Raw genomic sequence first — 27,026 nt, 5'->3', positions numbered from 1 at the left:
TTTTTTTTTTCTACCAAGAAACAGGTGCTGTAAAGGGAAGCATTTTCCTCATAAATTTCACTAGCACAAGCCAAACCCAGGCAGTCAGCATGTAAAAGAGGAGCTGGCAAAGGGTCCATCCCAACCTCCTGGGGGGCTTTCTGCTGCCCCAAGGAGCAGGGAGATGGTGTCTGTAGATCAGGAAAAATGCAATGGGAACAGGGTTATCAAGGACAAAGAACAGACATAACATTATAGCAGGTGAATAGATGAGAGTGACAATGGTCCTTAAAACACAGAAAAAATATTTATTTTCATACAAAATGTTTATCAAATATCTCTCTATGTAAAGTGTATAAATGTAAGGCAGAGAATAAGGCTCCTCCTTACAGGGACAGCAGGAGCTTTGCTTGCAGAAGCTCTGTGGGTAAAAGCCCTGGGGTTTGAAGCTGACGAACACCCAGCCTTCTGCCTCCCTGCCCTCCCTCTGCTGTGGCTTTTGGGGAAGGGCACAAAAACGAAGGGTAAGAAATCCCGAGGCCAGGTTCCAGCTGAGTTTGCCAATCTTTCCGGCCTCTGGCTGTGCCAGCAGCCACCAGGAGCAGCTTCTGTCTACGTCAGTCACTGCTGCTGCTCACCCGGGCTGGGACCCCAGAGCACAGACGTGTGACACGAAAGGAAAAGTTTAAAGCCCCAAAAATGATCTGTGGGCTTGGGGGGGTGTGTGTTTAAGGTGCAGCTCTCAAGGGGATTGTGTTATCATCGCTGTTTTTAATTTGGACGTGTCAAGTCTGTTCAGTTCTTATTTTAACCATACCAGTTTGCCCATTCCCGGCTAAAACCCGGGCACGGGGAGCTGCAGTGCTGTTATTCTGTTGCTTGTGCTGTATCGGTCGTGTGCTTTTCATCTGCTGCTTTCTTAGGCTCACTTTGCGGGGGGGTGCAGGGGGACGAGTGTCTGCAATTGCCAATTGCACGGTGACTTTGGTGCCCTCGATGCACTGTGGAGATCTGTGCCAAGCTGACAACTTCAGTGGAGTGTCTCTTTATTTTATTTTCCTTTTTTTTTTTTTTTTTTTTTTTTTACTTCATTAAAAAATATGCAAGCTAAAAAAAAATATGGTGCCTTTGGGGATTTGTTTTTGCTGAGGCTTTTATGTTTTATTTTTGGGCTGTGTGCTTGCTCGTGCTGCATCTGGGCAGGTGCCTGGACACCGGGTTGTCGTGCTGGGAGGGCCCAGCAGCTGCTTTGCAGAGGGGTGCTTCTGCTGCTCCGTTATCCTTGCCGCTGCTCCTTCCTCTCTGCTTCTCCTGGCAGCTTCCCATCGCAGCCTGCAATAAAACCCGCTCTCTTCTCTCGACAGCCCTTTCATCTTTGCCACATGCTTTTGCCTTTCAGCTACGGGGTGCTGGGGAGGCACCGAGGGCACCCCTCGGTGCAATGCAGCAGGTGCTCGTCACCTCCCCGCAGCCTGCCTGGGGGGGCTCTTCCCATGCTCCGTGTAGCATTCCCGGGATAACTCCTGGCACACTGGGAGCAATACACAGTTCAGAATGAAATGGCTATTGGAGCTGTTGAGCAAAGGTTTTAAGCCAGGGAGGAGGGCGTTTATAGCTCTCAGATCGCGCTTTGTTACCTTTTCAGTAATTACTGTTTTGTTGGTGTCATCAGAGCTTTTCTGGACAAGCACAAATTAAACACAAAAATACTCTGTGATTCACGTTTCCTCCGCTCCCACAGCTGTGGCTGCTGGATGGATTTGTAAGCCACTTGTCCCTGGTGTCGGAGGGGACCCCTCCCTCCCAAAGCAGCAACACTGCCTCACCTCACAGCACCAGCTGCAGGAGAAGCCCCCCTCAGCTCCTTGTGCCACCATGGGCTTCAACCTCCCTGCCCCACTACTGCAGGGGGGACGAGACCTCCCTGCATGCCTTCCCCAGCAGATTTGCTTTAGAAAGGCATTTTGGAAGCCATCCAGAGCTGCAGTACCTGGACACTGGTGAGATAAAGCGTAGGTAACAAGGCCTTTGAGGAAGCTTTCCTCCTTGGCGATCTTCAAAAGCCACCTGGACGTGGGCCTGGGCACCCTGCTCTGGGTGCTCTCATATCATTCATGGGGAATTGCTTTTTTTAGAGACGGTGGGAAGCTTTTCTGGGTTAATTCTGTTTGGGAATGGTCACAGCCATGACCTTGGTGTGAGAACCACCCGCACAAATGGGAGCAGCAGTTGCTCAGCCCTGGCAACAAGCTGAAAAGCACTTGTCACCAAGAATAAACTTGGGAGTATTATATGGAAAAAAAATGTTTTTAATGACCGACCATTGTCATCATCTGTGTGTGCCAGAGGCAGCCAGATTGTTAACAGTGGTATTATTTGTGGCTTGCCTCCATAGGGGGTGGGGACGAAGGGCCTCACAGTATTTAAATGAGCTATTTACAATATCTAGATAATTAGCACCATGAGTAAATGGCTCACCGAAATTAACACCATGCGCAGATTTACCATTTACCCCCTTACCCCCTGGATGAGTTCACCAGATGTTCCTCCTGCACCTACATATGAGGATGTGCCAATGTCCCAGCGTGCCATTGCTGTTGCCAGATGCAGCTGTGGCTAAAGGAAAAATCGCGACCTGCCTACTAGTTGTTGCTGGGGGTGCACTCAGAATTTGGGTCAGTTTGAAGAATGCAATATAAAGTAACACAGATCTAGGAAGTTGAAAGTGGTATGACATCTAGGTGAATTAAAGAATAAACCATCCAAACAAGATTTTATTATTTTTTTTAGGGTCTACATTGTGAAGCTATAAATACATTCCTGGGATGGTCTCTCTGGTGTCTCAGAAAATAGCCTTGTATTACAGAAAAGCTGGTCCTATTTTGTACACCTTGGGTGTATGCAAATGTTGTATGATAAAAATCTCAACAAAAGTTCAAATGAAGCCCTCAGAAGGTCACCGTGACACCTCCTTGGCACTAAGGCATGCTGTAGAGACCACCTCCACCACCATCATTGCTCAATAAGCTTTTTAAAAGGTAGAAAAAGAAGTTCTGTTGCCTCCTCACCTTCAATAGCAACTTGCATTGAAAATAACTGCAAACCTAAAGATTTTTCTTTTGCCCTGATCATTTTGTTTTCCTTCTTATTTACAGTGGCATAGAAAATCATCGATCACTATCATTGATCACTATATAAGAGCATTTCATATATGAGAAAGCCCTTCAGCTTTTCCCCCTTCTCCTCTTTCATCTTCTGAGCAATCTTCTCTGTTGGATTGCTGCCTGCTGTGTTCTCGTTTTGTGTTTGCACATTCACTCCAGCATCCTCACAGCAGGTCACTGCATGCTTATCTGCCAAAACTCATCCTGTTGACTTGTACCGTTCCTTCAATTTATCAAGCATTCTGGTCCTACCCTTTATAGGTAGCTCCCAACCCCTCCCAGTTGCATACTACCAGGAAATTTTATATCAAAGCAATTTCCTAAGGCTGCTGACGAAAATACTGACTAGACCGGGACTGTGGATGGGCACTGAAAAGACTTCCCCAGGAAGCTCTCTGACTTTGACACTAAACACAGCGTATTGTAAGCCTAAATAGGCTGCATTTCCTCAGCTCGCTTATGAAGATGTCTTCTGGGACAGTGCCAGAAGCCTTACCAAAGTCAAGACACATCACATCTACTGCTGACCCGCCCAGCCATGAGGCCAGTTATCCTGTCAAAGAATGGAATCAAATGGGTTTGATGTGATTTGTCCTCAGCAAAACATCAACAAATCCATTCCAGCCATTTTTTTTACAAACTTGTACGTATATCTAGGTGATTAGAGAATAATTGTTCAGTACCTCATTCTTACAGGTTTTCACTTAGCGACATCATTAGGACATCAGGTCTGTAATTCCCTCGGTCTTTCTTCATCTCTTAGGTGACATTGCTTTGTCATCTTTAAGTCCTCTGGGATCTCACCTGTATTCTACAATGCCCTGAAACCTATCCTGTGTGAGGCAGAAATACTTGGGCCAGTGCTCTGATTCTCCAGAAGGAGCTTCATCAGGCCCTGCTGACGTTTTCCTCAGTGATCAAATACCATTCGCATTAATGTTTCTCCTCCTCTTTCAGGGGCTGGTGGGTGGGTGAACATGCAGTTGTGTGATTTTTTCATTTTAATAAAATTAATTCTGCTAAGTATAGGGTCACAATTATTTTATTTATTTTATATTTTATTTTATTATTTTATTTTATTTTATTATTTTATTTTATTTTATTATTTTATTTTATTTTATTTACTTTATTTTATTATTTTATATTTGTTTTATTTTATTTTTTAACAATGACTAAAGCAGGCTTTAAATGCTCTGCCTGTCCTTAAATTACTGTTTCACATCACCTTCCATGTTAAAACAAACTTTGCCTTCTCCCGTCACATCTTTTAGATCACATGCTAGTTATGGGTATTTTTAGGCTTCAGCCTTTTTTATCTTACAGCTGCTTTCTCCTGCTATTCCTCTATTTGGAGTCTTAGGTAAGCACCCAGGTTCTGTGTAAGCACCCTTCTGTTTAGGTTCCTTTTCCTACTTCAGGATGTTAAAGAGCTCTTGACAGCGCTTTATTGTGTATATATTGGTCTCCACATCTGCTCCTCTCATTTCCCATACAACAGGATAGTTTCTTATTAGGACTCTGACCTCAGCTCTTGAGATGTCTCAGATCTCTTTTACCCTTAAAGACATCTATTCAGAGATCCTGCCCCATTTCCTGAATTCAGTTATATTTGCTATTTTATTTCTTAGAGTTGAAGTGCTTTAGCTCATTTTACAGAGGACTGGCATTAAACTGCATTTCAAGCAGGAAAAGCAAAGCATCTGAACAATTGAAAAAAATCATAGCAGCTCAAGAGATGCAAAAGTTCACATTCACGTAGGACTGCGGGTGACCAGCTCCAACTTCGGCCACCTCCATGCAGCTTTGCCTGCTACAACCCGCCAGCTCACAGCGAGAACATCCAAGTCACTTCTGAAATAGCTCCATCTCTTCAGCCAAGTGCTGCGTCAGCTCTTTCCTGACACAGTGAAATCAGTAGGGATCACTTGAGCAGCGCCAGCCAGAATCATGAGACAGCAATGGCACTCTGTGCTGTGCGGAGCCAGAGCTTTACTCTGTAATGGGACGCTGGGCATTCAAACGCTGCAGTTTTATTGCCCGAAGCACAGCATTGAGATGCTACGGAAGAACTCATTTCAGCAAAATAAGGCCGGAGATCGCACACAGGTCTGAGTCCTTCAGTCACATCTCACAAAACACAGCGTTAAGGGTCCGTTACGTGCCAGGACTGAATTTGTCCGTTTTAGTAGGGTGAGCTGAATTCATCTACACAGCAGCCTGTCGGATCCTGCCCTGAGGAGCTGATCTGAGCTCCACATGAGGGCCAGGCAGCTGCATACGGTGTGCAGGGGCGCTGGGCCTGCTGGCACCAGAAAGGAGGTGTGGAGCCCCAGCCTCCATGGGGGCCACACGCGTGCCTCTCACACCTCCAAACGTGCCCCTTGCCACAGGCCACAGCCCAGAGCCAGCTCAAGCAAGGGAGCAGAGCCACCAGCCGCCAGGGCCCTGTCCTCGAGGGGACGCCGGCCAGCTCAGCACGCAGCAAGGCCATGGCTCCTCTGGCTGGGCCGAGACCCCCAGCCCAGTGCCATCATGGTGAAAGAACCACACAGCATGGCCTAACTGGTCATTGCTGCTCTTGTGGGAGGCGGGGATGTGGCTCGGTATTACAACACAGAGCTGATGTTTTCCAAACAAAAGCTAGACACCTCCTGGTGTGCACAGACAATGCACCTTGGTAAAACAAAGCCATTAAAATGTCTACGTGGGCCTACAGATACAGAATAGCAGAAAGCATAACTTGCAGGGCAGCCAGCTTCAGGCTTTCAAGCAAACACTCCTTTGAAAATACTTGCTGTTGCACTCCTAGCTCCTGAGGTGCTGTTTTTTAAAACCCACTTTGTTTTTGAGGTGTTTTCCAAGCTGAGGAGCACTGGTTCTGCAGATCCCGCTGTTCAATTTAAAGGCAGCTTTTGGAGGGCTGCTGAGTGATTTTGCCCAGAATGGTTTGTCAGGGCTGGCTGCTGAGGAGTCAGAAGGTCAGCCTCTGCATGGGGATTTTGTTAGTTAGATGAGGGGGATGAATACGGGGGAGGATGAAAAGTCTTCTGGCAGTATCACTGTTGGAAGCGTAAGTTGAAAGAGGCTCTCTGTAGTTCTTTTGACTTGCTTACACATTTACTGCACCACCAGAGAAGGGTGAAGGCCTCTCAGAGTGTCTCATGTTGAGAAGGAGGAAGCATGGCTAAAGAAGTACTCATTTTTTAAAATTCTTTCCCTGTTTTTAATTCATTAAGTCTTGCAGAACTCCAGAGATGATACCCGCTGCTTCTCCTCGAGTCCCCAAAATTGTTACCTTGGTAATTCAAACAAATGGGCTTGGTTTGCTAGTTTACTCCTGACAAACCCATATTGACTCTCACTCCTCACATTTTCTCGTTGAAGTTTGCAATACTTTCATTATCTAACTTGCACGTAAGGACAGCAGTCTTAACAGCTCCCCTTTCTACAGGCCTTACCTATAGACAAGCCAGCCTGTGGCTATTATAAAAGCAGAAAACCTCCCTTTGGGACTGTAATTACCTCCCCTTTGATGTGCAATGAATGAATTGGTCATTATCAACTGCAAGAGATTTACGTGTGACCAAGTGAAATGACATTTACAGTGATGAGAAAACTGGTCATGTCTGCTTGATGGGAAGGGTGTGTGGCCTCCTCTGCCATGGGCCTGTATCCATGATGAGTGTCACCCCCCAGTATTCTATGAAAAAACATGTTTTACGATAATAGCAGCTTCCTGGCACACCCCCCTGTTACTTGCCATCTCTGAGGAATAAAAGGTTTTGAACACCATCTAGAAGACACCATTTCAGGCTCCAATGTAGCAAGGCCTGAGCTGCAGGAGTGATGTAGGAAGTCTCCCACATGAGAAGGGAGGAGGAGATGTGAGATGCAGTGCCTGTCTTCTGTCCCTGGTTTAAGGAAACTGCTCAGAGATCTCACTTAGCTGTGGGTGCCACTTTGGGAAGTCACCTCTACTCTGCTACTGAGGCTTCAGAGCCTTTTGAAATAGCCCGGGCAGATTTAGGCTGCTGTCATTAAACCACAGAGGACAGCACTCTGGGCATGTTTCAGTTCATCCTGTAGGCTTACACACAGGAGAGAAGCATCCTCAGGACCTCAGATCCCAAACAAAGACCGAAACTGGGCTCTGAGAGAAGGAAAGTCCCTTCCCTCTGCTTTGGCACTGTGTAAGTAACAGAATATTATGTGAAAGAAAGATGAGCTCTGGAAATCAAGATTCGACAAGAAGCCACCACAAGACACTACAGCAAAAGTTATCTATTTTATTACAAAACCAGAATCAAACAGATGCCTTTCAGTCTAACAATGCCATAGGCAGAAACGTGATGAGGCAGGATAAGTTCAATACAAACTCAGGCTGTGGAAAGCAGTGCCTTTGTATGAATGAATCCCACCATAGCGCAGTCCCTCCAGCACACCATGTCCTTGGAGAATCAGCACAAAAGGAAGGGGTTTTGTTTCTGGCAGGAGGAGCAGATGACTTGCACTGTGGAGCCCTGGTTCTCTTCTCTGTCCCAGCTGTTTTCAGCCGTCATCCAAAGTAGAGCTGGAGAGCCCAGGAGGACTTGTAGGAGGAGAGACACGTCCAGGGTCTGCTTCCAGGCACAACTCTGACACTGCCCTGCCCCAGCTTCAGTAGGATGCTACTGATGCAAGGCAGAGCAGAACATGCTTACCACTGCCACCCAAGGACAAGTGTGGCCCGGCAGCCAGGGGGACTGGCCAGTTACCTGGCCAGAAAAGCAACAAGGGAAGAGGAAAGCTGAGGCACTGCTGTTGTGATGAGTATGGACTGTATGGACAACTCACTGGATGGCTTATATGAATCAGGACCAGTGCTGTCTGTGTGAGCATCCAATGCACAAACCCAGAACAAGTAACACAACCCGTGTCCAGCCATCACACAGCCACGGTGATTGGGTCTTGCATGCCAACGTACAAACGCTGCCACAAGCTGCTCAGAGGCCTGTGTGAACCCCAGGTCAGGAGGCCGGGACTTGGACTCCTCCCATGAAAATAAAGGGGGAAACAATATAATGCTTGGATCCCAATCCATCCATCAAGTCAGCACTAGCGTAATGTGAATACCCAGCAATACCAGAGCTAAAATCAACAAACAACCCTTGTTAGGCTTCCTTGAAGAACTCATTCAGTTTTAATTGCAAACTACATGTGAACGCAGGCCTTTTAGAGGGGAAGAATGCGAGAATGAGAAAAAGGTCTGCAGAAGGATAATTAAGTGGCAGGCAGCAGCACTGGCTGGCTGTTTTACTGATATTTCCAGGAGAAAAGATGCAATGACTTTTAGCATCTCTGCACTCCCTCCCCTGATCTTGTGGGGCATTGCCTGCCCCTGCTGGCTGGATGACAGAGCTCCTGAAGGCATCCAACCGTCTGCTTTTGCTGGATGCAACTATGCATTAGAAAACAAACAAAAAAAAAACAAAAAAAAACCAGCAGCCAGAGCTTTTAATTTCTAAAACTAGCGAATAAAGACAAGAAGTGTTTTTTTATACAGTTGGGTTCATTCATCACTCCTACAATAGGATTAACGAGTGACAGGGACGTTTCTAACTATACACTAAACCAAATCATTTCAACACACAAAAGATGTGTGCTGGACATTTAAAAAGAGGAGATGCAATTGAGAAATGGGAACTCGCAGTCCAGAAAAGCACATACATTGTATGTGAGGAACCATGAAGATCCAGCAGCAGGATCTGCTCATATTAAAGAGAGCTTTTCTTTACATTGGGGTGGTGTAACGTACACTTCAGAGATTACCAGAGGTGTTTTCAACCATGTCAAATGCTTTAATCAGCTCCAATCTACTTCCCAGGGGAAGAGTTATTATTGCTATTAAACTGTTATTTAAAGAAAGCTTATTCTTTTTTCTAACTTTCCATTTTGTCAACAAGGCACTAACTTACTGCATCAGGCCAGTCCTGCTGTGATGTGTTTATCTCAAGCTATCATCATGGTGATTTGCCACAGAGTGAAGACGCTGTGTTGCAACATTTTTTACCAAAGCAGCAAAAGCCTCAAGTGACAGGCCCAGTTTCTACAGTAACACAATGCTTTTACAAGCAATTGTTGGTGTGATCTCCTATTAGCGTGGCACGATGTCATCTCTGACTACAGGTTTTGGTCCAGACATGAGTGGCACAAAGATTGCCAGGTCTGAAGTGGGAAGTTGCTCAGAACATCCCCTGTGAAGCGCAAGTGCTGCCAGAGGCTGAAAATGCACAAAACAAAGTAAAACACGGGGTGTCCCACCCCACTCTGCCCAAACCCAGGATAGCTGATCCGCTGACTTCACAATTGCATCTGACTGAGATTAAGAAGACAACTTTGGAAAAAATGCTGGTGGTTGAAACAGCTCCTGTGGGCTCCAGGAGCACCAGGCTCTTTGATCCAAGCCTTCACTGTTCTTGTAACATGCCACTGGAGTATAAAAGCATGGGAGGCACTGGTACCGGAGAATCAGGTGAAGTGGGTGCTCTAAGCTAGACAGACCCTCTGCTGTGCAGGAGAAGAGCTTGGGATTCACAGTCACCAAAGACAAGAACAGCCATTGCAGACAATCCTTTACTAGGGAGCACAGCCCAAGCTGTAGAGTTGCAATGTAAATAAACCAGACTTCTGGGGACCGGCGGCATAATTGTGTCTTTCTGCACTGACAAGTATGTTCTTTGCTCTTCAGCAAAGCAATAGGCAGGCTGATGCTGCTTTTAAGCAGGTTTCTCAGTATTTTTATTGTTTTACACCATACAGACGAACACTTTGTCAGAGAAGAAGATGCAGGACATCACTCCGCTGACTCTGCTGGGGTGTATGGCTCCCATGTCCTTACAATAGTGTTAGATTTCCAGGACATGGCACATCTTTGCTAAGCATGTCTTCTGAGCCTGGATAGCAATGCATTTGCAATTCATTTCTGCCCAATTCGCAAAAGGTGCAGAAACTACTTTTATATTTCCTTAATACGACCCTTTCCTAGCCCTACTTTAAGCAGCTTTGCAGTGCACCACTACTGAGGTGAAATCTGTGCTCTCTCAAAAGCCCCGATGCCTGTGAGTTGCACAGGGCTGTGCAGTAAGAACAGAGGGGGTTCCCAAGAAGCATTTGGTACGTGGGGCACTGTGTGCACACCTGTGAGCACAAATAATGCTGATATGCTTGCTCCTTTGTGCACAGGGATGCTAAGAGATCGGTTTGCAACGGAGTGGTGGATTGTGTCAGAAATGAATGCATTACTGTAACCCATTAAATGCAAAGTGTCCCTCTAACCCTAACAGCCTTCAAAAGCAAAGGGAGGAACAGAACAGTGACTCCAACCCCTGTACAAGACAACTGTACAATTTACATACATATTTATATACAGTATATAAAATTCTCTTTCTTTGAGTCCCAGTGAACTCAATTTTAAGTCATCAGTAGCTGTTCCAATTTTTAAAAGTCATGATCCTGTTTCCCCCCCACTCTCCAAAGTATTAGATAATGGCATTGAAAAGAAATTAAAAAACAAACCCAAACCCAAACCAATTATTAGAAAGTGCAAACGTTCTGGGTGCCACTTCTGCTACGTTGGATGTTGCTGATGCTGCATGCTTGCTCACAAGCAGCAAGGTGTCTGTCCGTCTGTCGCTGTATCTTTCTTTCCTCTGGGTCGGCTCCTGCCTTCCCTTCCCGTCTTCTGCTGCTACACCAGGCGGCCTACTGAGAAGGGTGGGGTGGGCAAACAGAGGAAAACAAAACAGAAGCAGGGAAAGTGAGGAAAAAAGGCAGATTAAAACCCAAATGGCTCCCAACTGAGGTAAGTTCCAGCACAGCCTTTGCTGCAGCCAAGGCCCCAGAAGGCTGAGATCTCAAGTAAGCTGTGAGGCTGAGAACAACAAGGGGCTAATGAGACAGCCTTGCTGAAAAAAGCGTCGGCTGAGTCACACACAGCCCTAGGGACTAATGTATTTTTAAACATGAACCACCACTTTCCCTCACCCTCCCCCTTCTTGGAAATGGGCATGCGGTCTGGGCAAAACGCTAGTCCAACATCACTCCCTCTGCTCTTCTGCCTGTGATGGCTGATGCAGAATCCCACCGCTGTAAAGCTGCCCTGGAGCCACAGCCAGCTTCCACAATCCCTAGTCAGGCAAGCAGGAGGATGACATTTAAGACCCATCCCCATCTCTGCAATAACAAAACACCGCAGTTTCCCTGCTTAGCAGTTCTTCAAGACTTGCCTGCACCATGCGCTCTGAAGTCTACCATGCTGATGAAATGGAGAGGATGCAGCGAGGATGGAGCTGGGAGCCCCACGGCCCTGCTGATCTGTGTCCTAGGGAATGGTGCAAAGGTGCTGCTTAGAGAGTCAGACAGGTACCCACATCCTTGTGTTCCTTTCTTCAGAAAGTCTTTTTTTTTTTTTTTTTTTTTTTTTTAAGTCCCTTATCAAAAGTTAGGAGAATCAAAGCTCTTATGGGATCAGAACAAGTGCACTGTGCGAATTAATTACAAGTGAAAACACAGGGAAGAGAAAGCAGAAGTATGGATTTGGTTTTCATAAGGGAGAAAAGTTACCAGGCAGGCCTCACTGGGACCAGTGCTAACTGACATGCCCCACACCAAGTGGGGGTCAAATGCAAAATTACTTCAGACTGTCATATTTGAATCTGACTACACAGCGTTGCTTAATGCTCTCCCAGTGTTCAATGAGCAGGTTGTAACAGCAGCAGATTGACTTCAGTGTCTAAACACGCAAAGCAGTGCGGGAGTGGGGAGCGAGGATAACCTGTCCTTCACCAGGGACTCTGAGTGACTAGGAAAGAGTTTGAAGCCATAGTACATGATTTTTGGAATGCCTTTTCTCAGTTTTTCAGGGCAGACAAAAATCAAATACATGCTCAGAACTGAGGACACACCAGGAAGCATCACTGTATCAATGCATAAGGCTTAGCTCGTCCTTATCTTCAGTTCTCTGTTCAGCCCATCTCAAGGGGAACTCGCAGCAGGACTAGATAAGGTACCCACAAAGGGGTGGAGGATAGCAAGAGGTATGAGAAGATTTCTATCACTAAGCAAATACATAGCAAAGGATTTTTCAACATGGAATGGAGTCTAACCAGATGTATGTTGGAGGGCTAGAGAACAACAAGTGTCAGGGGAAAGACAGGCAGGGGAGAGCTGCCCACTGCTTCTCACAATACAAATTGAGAAGCACCCATTGACACCATGAGGCAGCAGGTCTTAAAGGAAAACAAACGAAAGTTGCTCTTCACACATGATGAAAGGGTGCAATTCACTGCCACAAAGTGCAGAGGAGAGAAGACCGTAACTGGGACAGAGAAGAACCTTCATGGGAACATGTCCATAAACTAATACAATGTAAACACAACAAATCGCCTAAATCATTGCTTGCTAGAAGCAGGGAGAATAAGGCTAGGAGAGTGTTCATCAAATACTTGCTGTGCCCTATTCTAATTCCTAAGCAATGTGCTGTACGCCACAGCTGAAGACATGATCTGGATTTGAGCTGATGCAGAAGAGCTGTGTGTTATTATTATGTTCACACCTCTTAAGAACAACCTTGGCTTCCAGTTGTTTATGTATTGCTATTTGTAAACATAGGAGAGCATGAATTCTGGGACATATGGTTATCATAAAAAAAGGGAAATAAATATTTTGACAAGATACTCACTGAAAGGGTTAAGGCCTTGTCTTTTTCCACTGGGGAAACTGCTCAGGCTACCTGTAAAATCCAAGAACCGTGTTAAAGGCAATAAATGCCATGGCATGCCAAGGAGCATCCCCACCATCTGTGCTGGCAGACAGGCTCCAAGGAGCTCCTCCGTTGTGGGTGTGCACACAGGAAGCCTCATCAGCACTCCTTAAGATTCACATGCAGGAGTCAGACCAATGTGCTCGAGATGACAGATGCTAAACACCTGGTGCTGCAGTATCTGAACATCCTGAAATCCAGAGGTGTGGTGTGGGCAAGAAGCAACAGTTACAAAGTTAAGCTAAACTGTGGAAGGAGGATGAGGAAAGGAAGGATACAAGTAGTGCCATGAAGTTCCCCCAAACAGGCATTGCTAACGGCAAGCAAAATAACGCCACGTAAAAAGCAGGCAGCCAGAAAAGTGAAGGTGTAAAACAGATAGGCCAAGTTTGCTCAATCTCTAGTGATCGAACGCTTGGGCACACAATCCAACAGGTGCCTAAAATGAAAGATCTGAACTCACATCTGGCAGAAGGGCAGAACAGGCTGTACAGTTATGACCGTGTGACAAGACACAGGCACGTGCACCCTACACCAGATGGAGCTAACGGCAAGGGCTTTCGCCTCTGCAAGAAACCAGTTCCCACGATGTGCTGGGTACAGACAGCTCAGGGAGTACAGGAGCTCAGCACTCTAGAAGGCATGTTACAGCTCCTGATAGCTGCTCGTTCTGGATTTCAGACGAGGGTCATCAGCTGGAAATGGGATCTGCTGCTCCCACCCAGAAGAATGTTGCCACCCCCATAATGGCCAGGTTTAAATCTTTGATTTGTGCGTGCATCTGCCACGACCGTATGCTTTATTTTGCACATGAAGTGATTTCACTTGCACCAGTGATACTAACACTCACATCTAAAGAAAACATTGCTCTGTTCAAGAGAAAGATGAGCAGAAAGGTAGCAAAAGGATGGGAGAGTGGGGAAACTGCAGGAAGACAGATGCTGCACCGTAAGAAAGGGATGGAAACACCGGGAAGGAAAAGAGAGGGGGAGAGAAAGGTGGGGGCAGCTGCATTTAAAATGGATTACAAAGCAAAACCTGTTTGGCTTTAAAAATTGTTAATAAGAGAAACTGTATAAACATAGTAAGTGATTTCAAGGCCCCCAAACGCCAGCCTCGTATCAGCCATCTGCCCTGGCAAGATCAGAGGAACCGCTGTTAACTTATCCCTGTGCCTGTACATAAAAAGCAGGGCTCTGTTGCCAAGAGGCAGATTCTTCCAGAGCTAATTGGGACTCACCCAGGGGCCTGGCAATAAAAACGCAGGGCCTTTACAAGTGGCTGCATCCTCGGGCAGCCGTTCCCCTAGAGGGTGCTGCTCGGCCACGCATGGCCCCATGCTCCATCACCTCCTTTCGCCCGCAGCCTACCTGCGGCTAAAGCCTCCTCCTTAGGGTCTGTGCTCATCTCTCTCGTGTCGACTGCATGTTCACATGTGGCTGGAAGCTGGCTTCAGCAGCTCTCACAGGTTTACATGCCCCCACCCCAAACCGAAACAGGTGACGTCTTTCGTGCTATTTACTCGGTCCCCTTCCCAGTACAAGCAACTTGCACATGCAAATGAGATGTCACCAAAACAAAAGAAAACTTTGGAAACCGCTGCAGCTGAGACTAGTGTGCGTTACTGTGACAGTGACCTTCAGAAAGACTCGGGAAGTTGATACAAAGGGCCTAAAATGACAGTGACACTCGAGGCTGGGCATGACAGACCTTTCCAGCATGCTGGCAGGGCTCTGTGCTTTCTGTGGGTTTCTCCTAAATACATCCACGCAGGGAAACTTGACTACCATAAAGCTGATCACTTTCCACTCCAAAGGCAGAGAACATCATCTTCAGTCAGCTGCCTTCAGTATAAACACAGGCCAGCACGTGTAGCTATACAGAAGACAAAACCCCACCAGTGTAATACCATACCGAGCATAAAGTTGAAATGAAAGAGAGGAAGGTGTATGGCAGATGGTGACAGCAGGTAAATAAAGTATGCCCAGGAAGCACTTGGGTATTGCAGAGGAACATCCCATCACTCAGTAAGTTTCCTAATGGAAAGTATTTACTCAGCCTCGCAAGTACACTCTTTTGGGTAATAATTCGCTACAATGAGGCCAGATGTCTTTCAAAAGGAAAAGCCGCAAGGAAACCCCAGCAGCTTTTTATAGGTAGAAGTAATTCCTCTAACTGACTGAGCAAACCTCTCACCTTTCATGGGAGAGAAACACACCACCAGGAGCCCTATCTTGTGTCAACACAACACTGATGTCCTGATTGATGCTAACCCTCAGGATTAAAGGTGACAAACTAAAGCATCCCCACGGAGCTCCAAAGGCAGATATCTCAACAAGGCAAACAAAACCAAGCACTGAACCAGTGCAGCTTGTTTACATTCTAATCTACATTTAATTACAATTAGTTGTACTCTGAATTTCAGTTTTGTTAACTCAGCCACTGCCTGGCTATATACAGCAAATGGTATTTTACGGTTTTCTCAGAGCCTCTCAGACTGTCATCGCTTCCTACCGCTGCCATTTCAGAGGCCTTTCCCACATGACTGCTCCTTGCTACCAGTTCTCACACAGCTGCTTGCATAAGTGATGGAGTATCTTCATTCCCAGAGGTCTCCCCAGGCACAAAGAGGATCAGTCACTTCTGCAGATACCAATTAGAAGGGTCTCACACAGCACTGAATTAATTCTGCTGTTTAAATTGTCCACTATTTTTCCTTCTTTCTGTAGTCTTTGCTCAGCTCCAGTGGAAAGTGACATGCCCCATTTTTAATTAAGACATTTTGATCCCATTTCTGAATTGCGCTGCTGGCACAGACGGTTGCCTTCAAAGGCTGGCTCTTTGTGGTGACCCCATTCTGAGTGCCAGGAATGCTCCTGATAGAAACGCATCTGGTTTAAGCAGAGGGGCAAGAGCTGTGCAAAGTGGCCACCAGACCTCGCAGATTTCCCAGCAGCTTTTTGGGTCGTCATAAGGATGGAAAAGAGGAATGGTTTCTAGCTGACTGGACAGCTCTTTTCCTTACAGTAGAACCAATGACTGGTAGCACCCACACATTAGGAGACCACAGGAATCAAGAACCTGCTGAGAAGAGGAAGAACGACAGAACTATGCACCTTAGACAGATTTGATCCTAACCTGGAAAGAGCTCAGAGTCAGTCTTGTCCTCATGAACATCCTAGATGAATCCTTCCAGAATCTTTTCCAAGAAATTTTCCAAGAAATCTTTTCTGTTTTGTTTATCTATTAGCCAAGAGACAGACAACAGTGCTGATTTATCTATGCCCTGTGCTTCCACCAAGCACCACCATTTCCATTTTTGGATGGAAATGGTCACAAAAAATCAAAAGCTGACAAAAATGCAGAAGCCTTAACATTTGTTCTTCTCACCATCCCAAACCCTACAAAGTTTGTATTAAGCTTTATTTTCAAAATCAGTACAAGTGTTCAATTTACCTAGCAGGAAGCATGCTCACCTGGAGTGGTGACCCAACTTGCTCTAGTCCTTATGCTGCTGGATACCAAGTATGATTCGGAACATTTGAGGCAAGTTCGTTAGTAATGAAGTATATCAGCTGGAAATGGTGACTTTTCTTACATCCCTCAAACTCTTCCCTCATCCAAAACCAGACCAGAAAAACCTTTCCAACAAAGTTTTTGTTGAAACAAACATTTCCGTGAGAAGTTTTGGTTTCATCTGACTGGCAGTTTACAACAGAAAGTACGTCATCAAAAAGCTTCCCAACCAGCTCTTGGCTTCAACCCACAGTGACCTCAGCCCAAGCAGATGTGCGGAGGCCATGGCATAGAGAAAGAAACACAGAGAAGAAACACATGGACTTAGTTGGATGATTGCATGCTCCCATCTTTTGGAATAAGAGGATGTTGGAGAAAAGATGAGCTAGAGGTTCTTGTGAATACAAATTCATGACTCCTCACAAATTCATGACTCCTTTAAAAAGATCTATCACAAATTTGTAAGCTGCACCTCTAGAGTACTCACATGCTTTCCTACACATTGGTATCTGCTCCCTGCACTGGCTTCCTCTACTGCTTTTTAGCCCTCGTCATCCTTCAGCTACCTCTAGTCCTTTAAGAGTTTTCCTTCCACAAAACTTAGGCGTTTACCTCAAGGCTTATCAGGCCTCTGTTCGGTATGTGGAGCTATGTGATTAAAAAAAGGTCGTAGCCCTTTTTTGCACACAGTTCTGTCCTCATACAATGTAATAAACCATGAGAAGTCAGGCTGTGTTCTCAGCAAACAGTGTGGGAATCAGGCACTCACAACATGTCTCCCTTGCTACTTTCTTTTCCCCTTCACTCGAGCTCAAAGATTCTCATTTTCTTCCTTCTCTCCTTTTTTCCCTCCTTCCATAAACTAAATTCTGAACAGTCAGTTGGCCAAGGCAGCAGATTCCAGAGAGTCTTATTCCAGGCCAAACACCAATAAAACTAATTTGGCATATTCATCTTATTGGGAAGGTAATAAAATTAAGGAACAGGACTGCTATTTTGGTATGTCATTCCTCAGTAAAGTACCAATGACTAAGAAAAAAGCTTCCACTGAGCTAGGGAAGCTGAAAGCTTCTCACAGCTGACAAATAATGCAACAGCCTTATTATGATAACTGAAACATTTGCAAAGCACCTGGAAAAGGCAACTTCCCAACACTCAAATGCACTCATTCCCTTCTCACGCTTGCTAAACCCGAGGAAAGGACTAAGGAAAGGTTAAGCCTAGACAAAGAAAGCTAGCCATCCATCTCGAGCAGCACGATGGTTAGTTACAACAAGAGCTGTCCGCACAGCCAAAACACCTGCACAGGAAATTAGTCCCCAGGAATCTTCCAGCTTGCCTTCTCCTGCCAAGCAAATCTACCCACAGTCAAGAATGACTGATAATTATTGAATTTGGGTTGAAGAGTTTCAATTTGTAAAATTTCCAAAAATATCAGCTTGGTCCAGGTCCCAACAGCAGATGAGGTGAAGACGAAAGGAAGAAAAGGAAGGAGGGTGGGTTGGTTGCTCAGGCATTGAACAGAAAGGAAAAAAGTTATTCCTATGTCCCATTTCTCTCCGATTTTTTAAGTTCAATTTAACTCTGAAAAAGGGCAAACACATTTCTGCACTTTCTTTCTGAGTTGTTCTCTGTGCGTCATCCACTCTCCTGCATACTGGATTTAGCAATGAAAATAAATATTATTTCTGTTAGTCAACAGGGTCTCTGGAGAAGGACTGGGTCTGTGCTGGCTCATACACCATCCAACCTATATGGCTGAGGCAACAAAATACTGTCAGCAGTGTATTACTCAGAAAGGACCTGGTCTGAACTATGGTTTCCAAGGACTTTTATAGTACAAGCCGGGTACTGAGCAAGGCTCAAATTTTTGCCCTGTATCTGTATAGTGCTTAGCACAAAGGCCTGTGTTAAGGACATAGCTTAGTAAATAATGAACTATATTTACAAGACAGGATATTAATCCCTCTCATTTTCCCATGCAAACTGTGGCACTTTTCAATCACCTGGGGGGAAAACTGATTCCTGAGTTGAACGTAACTCCACATCAGTCTTTTATTCTCACAGGATGGGGAAGGAAAGGCACTCACCTCCTTCCTTGCTGACTCCCAAGCACCCCTTCAGCTCCTGAAGGGAGATAGACTTGTCCTTGTTGAGGTCACAGTAGTCAGTGAAACGTCGGGCGCATTTCTTAGGCTTGGCTTTCTTCTTCACGTAACGCTTGAAGGGCTTCAGCTCCCGCTTGTTGATGTCATTGCTGCTGTTGTTGTCCAGCTGGCTGAAGTACCAGTGCACCACTCGCTCCTCCAGCGTGTGGCTGGGGTCTGGCTCGGAGAACCTGGAAGGGAGGAAGCACAGGCCCCTGACAAGTGGGTGCTCCCACCAACACTGTCAGGCAGATGCTGAAGAGCCAGATCTGCTCACTCAGAGTGTGAGTCAGGCACACACTATGCCATATTTAAAGCAGCATAAACACACAGGTCTTACAATCTCCTTTTAGTTGAGCTCTTTTGAGAGAGAGAGAGGGAAAAAAAGAAAAAAAAACTTTTTCTAAAAATGTCCTTTAGCATTAACAAGTGGTGCCAAGAGATTCCTGGAGACTGATACCCTCAGTTACTACACTTCTCTTCACACCAGTTGCTGAAACTCTGCCTAATCCCAGAAGGATCTCCCTTTAGAGGGCAAAAGGCAGTCTCCATGGTCCTTTTGACCCTTGGGCTCCCATCCAAATTACCAACAGGAGAACCATGAGTACTAGCTATCATGGTAGTTTCTGTGATATCAACATCCAGGCTTCAGAAAGGGAACAAATTAATTTAATGCAAGACACATTCATTATTTGAAAATGTCCTTGGCAGGATGCAACATTCTTGCTGTATCTATTTATATGATCTGAACTCCTGTGCTGTATTTCCAGCATATTTAATGCTTTTCACATGGTTGATTTATACACAAGAATTCCACAGCAGACAAGCACCACAAATCCATTAAAAGTAATACTACGGAACTGGCAACTGCAGTTTGCTTCATTTCTTACTCATTCTGATATTACAAGTTTGACGTTATTTGGCTCACATTTTCTTTCTGTGGACAATAACAAAAAATATCAGTGGAGGAGGAGGACAAGAGGAGGAACAGCCACAGCTGAAGATGCATGAGTAGAGAATGCCGCCATACAACCTCAAGCCATTTCTGAACAGCCACTATTATGTTACACTATTTACACTGTATAGGGTGTTTTGCAGCAGCAGCTGGAAGGGTGTTATTCGTCCGCGATACAAAGAACCAGGGAAGAAGCCCTTTCTAAAGAAGTATTTTTAAGAATTGCACTAAGGTAGCCCGTCTTTTCTCCATGTGATAAACGTATGAGTAGAACAAGCTGAAAAGATGCTGAGACTTGAGCCTTTTTCCTCCCAAGCGTACAGCATTTCAGTGCATGGAAATTAGTTGACAGGCAGTCAGACATGCTACACTGGCACTGGTTGCCCTGACTTATTCCAGGAGACACCTCCAGCTGCTGCCTAATTCCTTCCTCAGCAGTGAGAGAGGGACGGTTGTGTGCTGCACGGAGCCAGGTTCTGGTGTGAGCTCTGGGCACTCGAGCTGGTGGGGAAATACAAACCAAGGTTCAATTTCACTAAGGTCTGCTATAAAATAGATTTTAAGACCATCACCAAGCTTATTTCAGAGACTGGTAAGATATATATTTAAATGGCCACTGAAGATTTCTTCGTTGGGTACCAGAAGGGCAAAAATCCTTTTGACCTTCCCATGGGACCGCTTCTTCCTCTAAAATGCAGCTACCAAACCTGAAAAATAAAAATTCCAACCTACAGCCGTGGTAATTTACATCACTAGCATGAAAGGTAGCCCCTACCCGGAGACATCTGGATCCCCCCCAAAAGTAAACACACGCTGGGGAGTGGCAAATAAACTGCACGTTTTTCCCAAGGTTTTCGTTGAGAATGTCTCCTTCATCACTTAATTCTTAGCTGAGAAGCAGCCTGGCATTCAGTTGCAGCATCTGGTCAATGTACAGTGGGATAAACACTGTGGGGGAGAAAGAAGAGGTTGGGAATAAATTTGGCTTCGTTTTGGGAGCCAAAACACAAGGCAAGCCCCTGGAGCTACCTATGGACAAGCAGAAGTTGCAAAAATCTCCCCAGGAAGCTAAGGGAGTGCCTGGATTTTTTAGAGCCTTGAAACTCTTTGTGAAGACCAGAATGACAGGAGAGAATAAAAACACATCCTGTGGCTTGTTTTTATGACATTTATAAACACAGCCATTGGCCTCTCTCCCTTTTGGAAGCGAGCTGGCTATCACTTGAAGACTAGCGTGTTTCCAACAGCCACAGGGAAGAACCAGAAGTTTTGTATTGCAACGGAGGAGCTTCTGCTTTTGCTCCGACATAGGAATACAACCCAAGCTTTTGCATGTGAGGTTCCCCTGGTCCACACGTTGGCCTGCCCTTTGCCCTAACCTTTTTCTGAAGGCGCAGATCTGGAGAGACAGAAACAGAGAAAAGGGCAGAGCATCCCTAGCACCAGCATTGGAAAAACAACAGACAGAAATGCAAGCTCCTCTCTACCTGCTGAAGAGACACTCGGCAGCAGGACTTAAAAGTGCCTTCTTTTTCAGAAATACACCAAAGAGGAGCTCTTGTGAGTTACCAGAAGAGGCAATATAGCTCACTCCAGCACTTCCATAAAGAAAACCAAGGCAATCCACAGGCTAATACAAATACATTGACTCATGAGGTGATGATTTATCAGTCCTAGCCATTACAAACACGCTGAGTGCTCATACCCAGCTCTAGCATGCTAATGGAGCTGAAGTTTTATTAGTTTAACTGCTGTGACTGCAGGAGGAAGGAAGACACAGCCATTACTGAGTTTTTACCGCTTCCCGTTGGCTGGCCTACCAGTACTGCAGTTCCTGAGTTGGTTGCCTGCCCTTTCTGATGGCCATCCAGAATCCCAGCACAGGACGGACACAGAGGATCCACATCATCTCAGGCTGGCCATATTTCCCTAGGTGAATTGTGAAATTACACGATACACTAAGAAGGCCGAGGTTACAACACCCTATCTAAATATTTTGACTGTGATGGCTGCCCACGCAAGACATTTATATTCCATCCATGAAACATGCGTTGATGCAACTTCACAGTATTTCTAAGCCACCTAGTTTTGATGATGTGCTATGGCAGCAACCATACATGCTGGATTAGCTGAAATATATCTGGGGGCTCAAAGTGTTCTGCCAGGGGAGAGTTTTCACGTGTATTCTTGGGGAATTTCCTTCTAATGCCTCTCCATTGCTATTCCAAGAGAAACGAATCAGCTCTTGGATGCAAACCTAATTTGTCGGGCTGCATCTCCACTCATTCAGACCACAAAGGAATCAGAAAACTCAAGAGAGAATAAAACTGCTCTGCACATTCCCAACTCCCATCTCTTGCTCTAACACTGGTCCCATGAAAATCCACTGAACTCCAGTCTCTCACGGCAGTGCGGTAACAGCTTCATAAGATCTAGTAAAGACAGACCCTTACAAAAATGCAGATAGACCTCTTAGGCTTCTTATGATGACTACATAAAAGCCAGCAAGTTTAGCTCCATTATGCAGCATAAGGCCACTCACAGCCTACCAAGGAAGAGAAGAGTGGTCTGTCATTAACAGCCTAGGACAGGAACCTGTTAATTCGGCTTTACTAACTAATTTGTCGGCATCAAGTAAATAACCTTCTCTACGTAGGCTTTTGCTCCTCCTCCTGTGTAACATGCTGTCAGTTCCCTCATGGGAGAATAATTATTTCTTAGGTGGCTAATGCCTGGACATACCTGGGTTAATGTACTACTACTTTTAACACTACTATTTTCCGGCTGAGATGCTGCCACAGAACACCTTCATATCATCTGGTCTAACTGGGGTACAAGCAAAAAGCAAAGAGGCTATGAAAAAACACGGATGTGTGCTTTTGCAGCTGTACTAAATTCTGGAGCAGAGGGAGAAGAATATGCCAAAATACCACCCAGACAGCTTGAACATGCACTTTGCATGCAGTCTATAATGCTTTCCAGCCCTTGAGGCTCCCTAGCAAGAAAGGAGGGGTTAACTGAGTGGGAAGGAGCAGGAAGGAAGGAAGGGTAGGTATAGAGGTATAGGTTTAGGTATAGGTATAGGTTTAGAGTATAGGAGAGCAGCAATGTCAGATATTACTTACATACCAAACCATGTACAGTGTGCAATCACGTTATCCTCCATAGGAGTGTACCATCAAAGTTTAATATGCCCCACTAAATTTTACTAACTGAAGTCCATTCCTACCAAAGCCACCGCTCTGCCCATGTGCAGCCCCGCTGCATGCAACTGCACACTCAATATTGTTGCAGTGACAGAAAACCCAAATACAAAATACTGCTTTGGGAGAAAGCAAGGTTTCCAGCTCTAAGTTCCCAGCAGATGATCAGCTGTTTGAAGATCTTTAGAGAACCTGTTCCTTTGTAATACAAACTTTATTCAGCAACAAGAATGGCTGAGGCGGGAGGAGGAAAGGGGATTAAGACCAGACTAACATCACCTAACTACAGACTGCAAACAGGGACTATAAACCAAATGGAGCTAATTCCAGGATAAAGGTACACTGACGTGTGAGAAGCTACTAGCAGAAGCAATGGAGTAGAAAAAAAAAGTTAGTCCAGCTCCCTAACACATAAGGTATGTTTGTAGTCAGGAAGCCTACAGGATTTAAAGCTGTAAGTTTCTAAGACTTGAAAGTAGCTTGCAAGGATGTATGCCTTGCTTTGGTGCTGTTGCTGAATGAAGGATGGATGGAAGCTACAGAAATGTTAGGGCTGGTCTTGCCAGCCAATGCCCACGAGAACACTGATGATGCCCTCCAAGGTTCCTAGGGGGAGTAGTGGGAAGTGGTAAGAGTTTAACAAACTGAGGTAAAATTCACGGTTCTTCTTGCTCTGCTCCCTTTTGTTGTTCTTTACGGTTCTCTCTCATAAAGCTCGAAGTCCTAACCGTGGAACATGGCTTGAATCAAAGAAGATTACTTTAATGAAATTGTGAAAAGGATTGTGTGTTTGTTTTCTTATTCTCCCTTTCCTGTAGTGAAAGAGTCAAGAAGCTAACAAAAAAAATAAGCTGTGTTCAGACTAAACAAAAGGTTAGTGCACAGTCCAAATTCATTATGGGGAATGCATAATTCCTCTACAGTTAAAACTGAAGCTATCTTCCTGTTACAGACTCAGTTTCTTTCTCTCCTCCCTCCGGCTAAGTTGTGTATGAAACATTATTCTGAACACAACTTTTCTGAAGATCGTGGAATAAATCATTTAGAAGGTTTAAAAATCAGCTCCCTTCACTCCTCATTGACTTTTAAAAGATCCTCCTCTTGCATGAACTCTCTCATCTTTAATTAGGCTAGGATTTCCATAGGAGCATAAAGAGAATTTCATATCTAACGTCCATTGAATTGCAATAGGAGTTGGGCATTAACTTCCCCATACTGTTTGAAAGTGTCAATCTTTATTAAAACACGGTGCAACTTCAGAACACCCCAGAGATGTGCTGAGCTTTACTGAGCCTGCTTCAAACTGCTCAACTGCAGCATGAAAGGGAACCTTGGGGGCAATTTTCTGAAGTACATTTTAGGGCTATTACATGGGAAATAATTGGCAACTTAAAATGAAGGGGCACAGCTACCAGGTTACATGATAAGGGTGGCTGTTGTAAGCTGTCCTTTTAACCTAAAACTCCACAGGGCATTAATATTTTTGCTGATGATGTAACAAGCTATAGTGCACACATTTGGGCAATTAAAATTCTGAATCAAGGAATAGTTTCTTAAGTCAGGTAAACCTAGGCTGGGATTCCCTTTGAGATATTCTAGTTTAGACCCCATGTGATGTGAGCGTGCCACACATTTTATTTTCTCTGACTTAGAAAACAGAATAAGATGTACTAAAGTGAAGTTAAAAAAAAAAAAAGTGATGCTCCTATTATATAGGATTTATACATGAACAATTTCAACTATGCATCTTTTCAAAAAGGATACCAAACACTGGTTAATAAACTCATTTCCTACAAGCGCTCCCTTAATTACTTTGAAAACATACAGTAACAAGATGTGCCTTGGAGTTATTACATAAACTTAAAATTAAGAATGAATTTTACCAGAGATTTTCTGTTTCAAAAGTCTAAATGAAGTCTATTTGGCTATTTTGCTGTAATATAAACCAGGGCCACGAGGAAGGGAAGTTCTCATCTCATTTACATTATTGTAAAGCAAGAGTAACTCAATTAAAGTCAATAGCTTTGAACTTGCTTAAACGAGACAAGACCTATAAGGGATTACAAGGTTGTTTTAAGCATGCCCAATAAAAAAAAAGGTCTTATCAGGTTTTACTTACATTGCCTGCAGCAATCCAAATTGTACAGCCTCACTTTGCTGCTACTAGATTGTTTTCGTGTGTGCCAAGTATAAAGTGTGCAGTTTAGCACAGCTCTATGTAGTGCTCTAAAGGCAGATCTCTATCATTTCTCCTCATGTTCCTCCTTTCCCCCCAAAGAAAAAGTAATAACACACTAATTGCAATGCCATGGATAGCTTTGCAGCACATATAGGTAAAGTCTTGAAGACGCTCAGCAAACACAGGATGTTTTCACTCCACATATTCAGGTTCAGACTGAAGGCTGTAGGGTCATCTAATCTCATTTCCTGTATATCATAGGCACAGAACGTGAATCAAATTACTTTTAAGACCATAACTTGGGTTGACTAAAGCAAGTCTTTCTGAAAGGCATCAGGCCTAAGATGAAAGCCTTAGAGAGAGGGAATCCATCACTTCCCTCATTACTTCATTCTGCCTTACAAATGCCCTCGCTTTAAAGAAATTTTGATCACAAGTTTGTTTATATTCAGCTGATCATGTTCTTCCCTGTTAAGACTAAAGAGCCTGCAGAGCTTTTGTCCCTGTGGAGATACTCGGATTATAAGTAATCATCTTTCAACCTTTTTTTTCTTTCTTTTAATACACTAAGGAAGCCTGAACTCCTTAAGACTCTCACTGTTAGGCTTTTTCAGCCCTTAAAACTTTGGCAAGGCTGTTCTCTGGCTCCCTATTTTAATGTTAATATTAGAGGTTCATATTGTAGGCCAGTAACATCTCCCTGCTGCCATGGAGAAATGGAAATACACCCATAAAACACCTAAAACTCCTACTTGCTACTTGTTCATTTTTTGCCACAGCCCCACACTGCAAGCTCATATCCTGGGTTCAATGCACGTAACTATTCAGTTTGGGGTACTGCATCAATTCCGTCCCCATTCTGGAAGTGAGGCCCTACATTCAGTCCACACACCCAAAACGTCCACTCTGCACTTAAAACACATGGGACAATAGAAGGGGACAACTGGCCTGGGGATACAGCTTGTTTGCATCAAGTTTGCCTGGCCTTCCCTCTGCAACGGGCATAAGCTTTGCTGATAATACATTTTAAAAGTACTTTAGATTACCAGCTTCATTTGTTCAGCCTCTAAAAGAGCCCCAGAAGATGAAATAATGAACAGAAGAACCAAAAATGCTGTAAAGGAACAGAAAGAGGTCAGCTACAGAGGAAACTAGTACATGTTTAAATACAGCACCTGTTCTGCCATCATTATGACGAAGATGGAGAAGAGCCTGAGATAAGTGAAGCTCTCCTCACAAACACAAATGCCTCAGCTGACATTAAGAAAAAACAGACCTCCTGCTTTCGTTTTCAACATCACCTTCTCAGCAAACCTGGGCCAGGGAGGTACAGGATGAGCACTGTCATAAATCAAATATTTTGTTAGTTCTTAAGCCTGGAAATGAGTTGATTAGCCATATGGGCAAAATACCCATGGAAAAGAACTTTCATTTCTAGTGCCAAAGTGAAGTTAGGTCACCTAGTAAACTTCCAGATGTTCCTAAAGAGAAGACTCCAGACATTTCCCACATTGGGAAACTTGGAAAGCAGGATTCATTGCACAGGGACAGCTTCTCAGCTCTGCAAGCTCACACAAAATGAAAGCTGTACTGATTAAATTTTTATTTAAGTATCTAAAATTCCTTGAAATGCCTTTTTTTTTTTTTTTGCCCAAAATAAATGGTCTCATCATATCATGGTGGGATGGAAAATCTTGACACATGCTCTTTGGGTTACGCATCTACCCTAACTGATGCACACGGAAGTTTACGCCAGAGCAGTTTCCCGAATTTAATCATGGCTGTGGGCAGGCAGAATATTTGGGTGGTAGCAGTCTCTCGCCTTACAAAGGACAGACTGCTAAAAGATTTCTTTTTCCCCTTGCAACTGGGCTGCCGACACTGGAGCTGAAAATAAATCAACATGATGACTGTGTGAAGAGCTGGGCAGTGAAAAATTCTGCCAGAAAGGCCTCTATTCAAAGCTGAGAAATACACAAAGCTTGGGGAACATTAGGAAGCAAGCCTGCTGGGTTTATAGAAGTACAGTGGGGGCATATATCTCTGGTCTCTACAATATTGGTTTATATTAAGCTTTATTTTAA

The 27,026-nt window shown here is 44.6% G+C and overlaps 1 protein-coding gene across 12 annotated transcripts in view; it reads right to left on the bottom strand.

Moving 5' to 3' along the window:
• Positions 1-7,415: 7,415 nt before the first annotated feature.
• SMOC1 (SPARC related modular calcium binding 1) overlaps positions 7,416-27,026 on the bottom strand; it is a 127,412-nt gene continuing 107,801 nt past the window's right edge. For 6 of the 12 annotated variants that reach the window (XM_083836831.1, XM_083836825.1, XM_083836830.1 and 3 more), the window contains 3 exons: positions 18,549-18,796; positions 12,862-12,912; positions 7,416-10,886 (listed from right to left, as the gene is read on the bottom strand). In XM_083836831.1, the coding sequence (XP_083692957.1) occupies positions 10,870-10,886; positions 12,862-12,912; positions 18,549-18,796 (316 nt within the window). In that variant the 3' untranslated portion in view covers positions 7,416-10,869. The remainder of the gene's footprint in view (positions 10,887-12,861; positions 12,913-18,548; positions 18,797-27,026) is intronic. The other 6 variants (XM_083836832.1, XM_083836829.1, XM_083836836.1 and 3 more) reach the window with 3 other exon arrangements.

Source organism: Anser anser, assembly GCF_964211835.1.
Source record: "Anser anser genome assembly, chromosome: 5".
In the NCBI taxonomy this organism is placed as follows: Eukaryota; Metazoa; Chordata; class Aves; order Anseriformes; family Anatidae; genus Anser; species Anser anser.
This window is presented reverse-complemented; position numbering and strand designations above follow the sequence as displayed.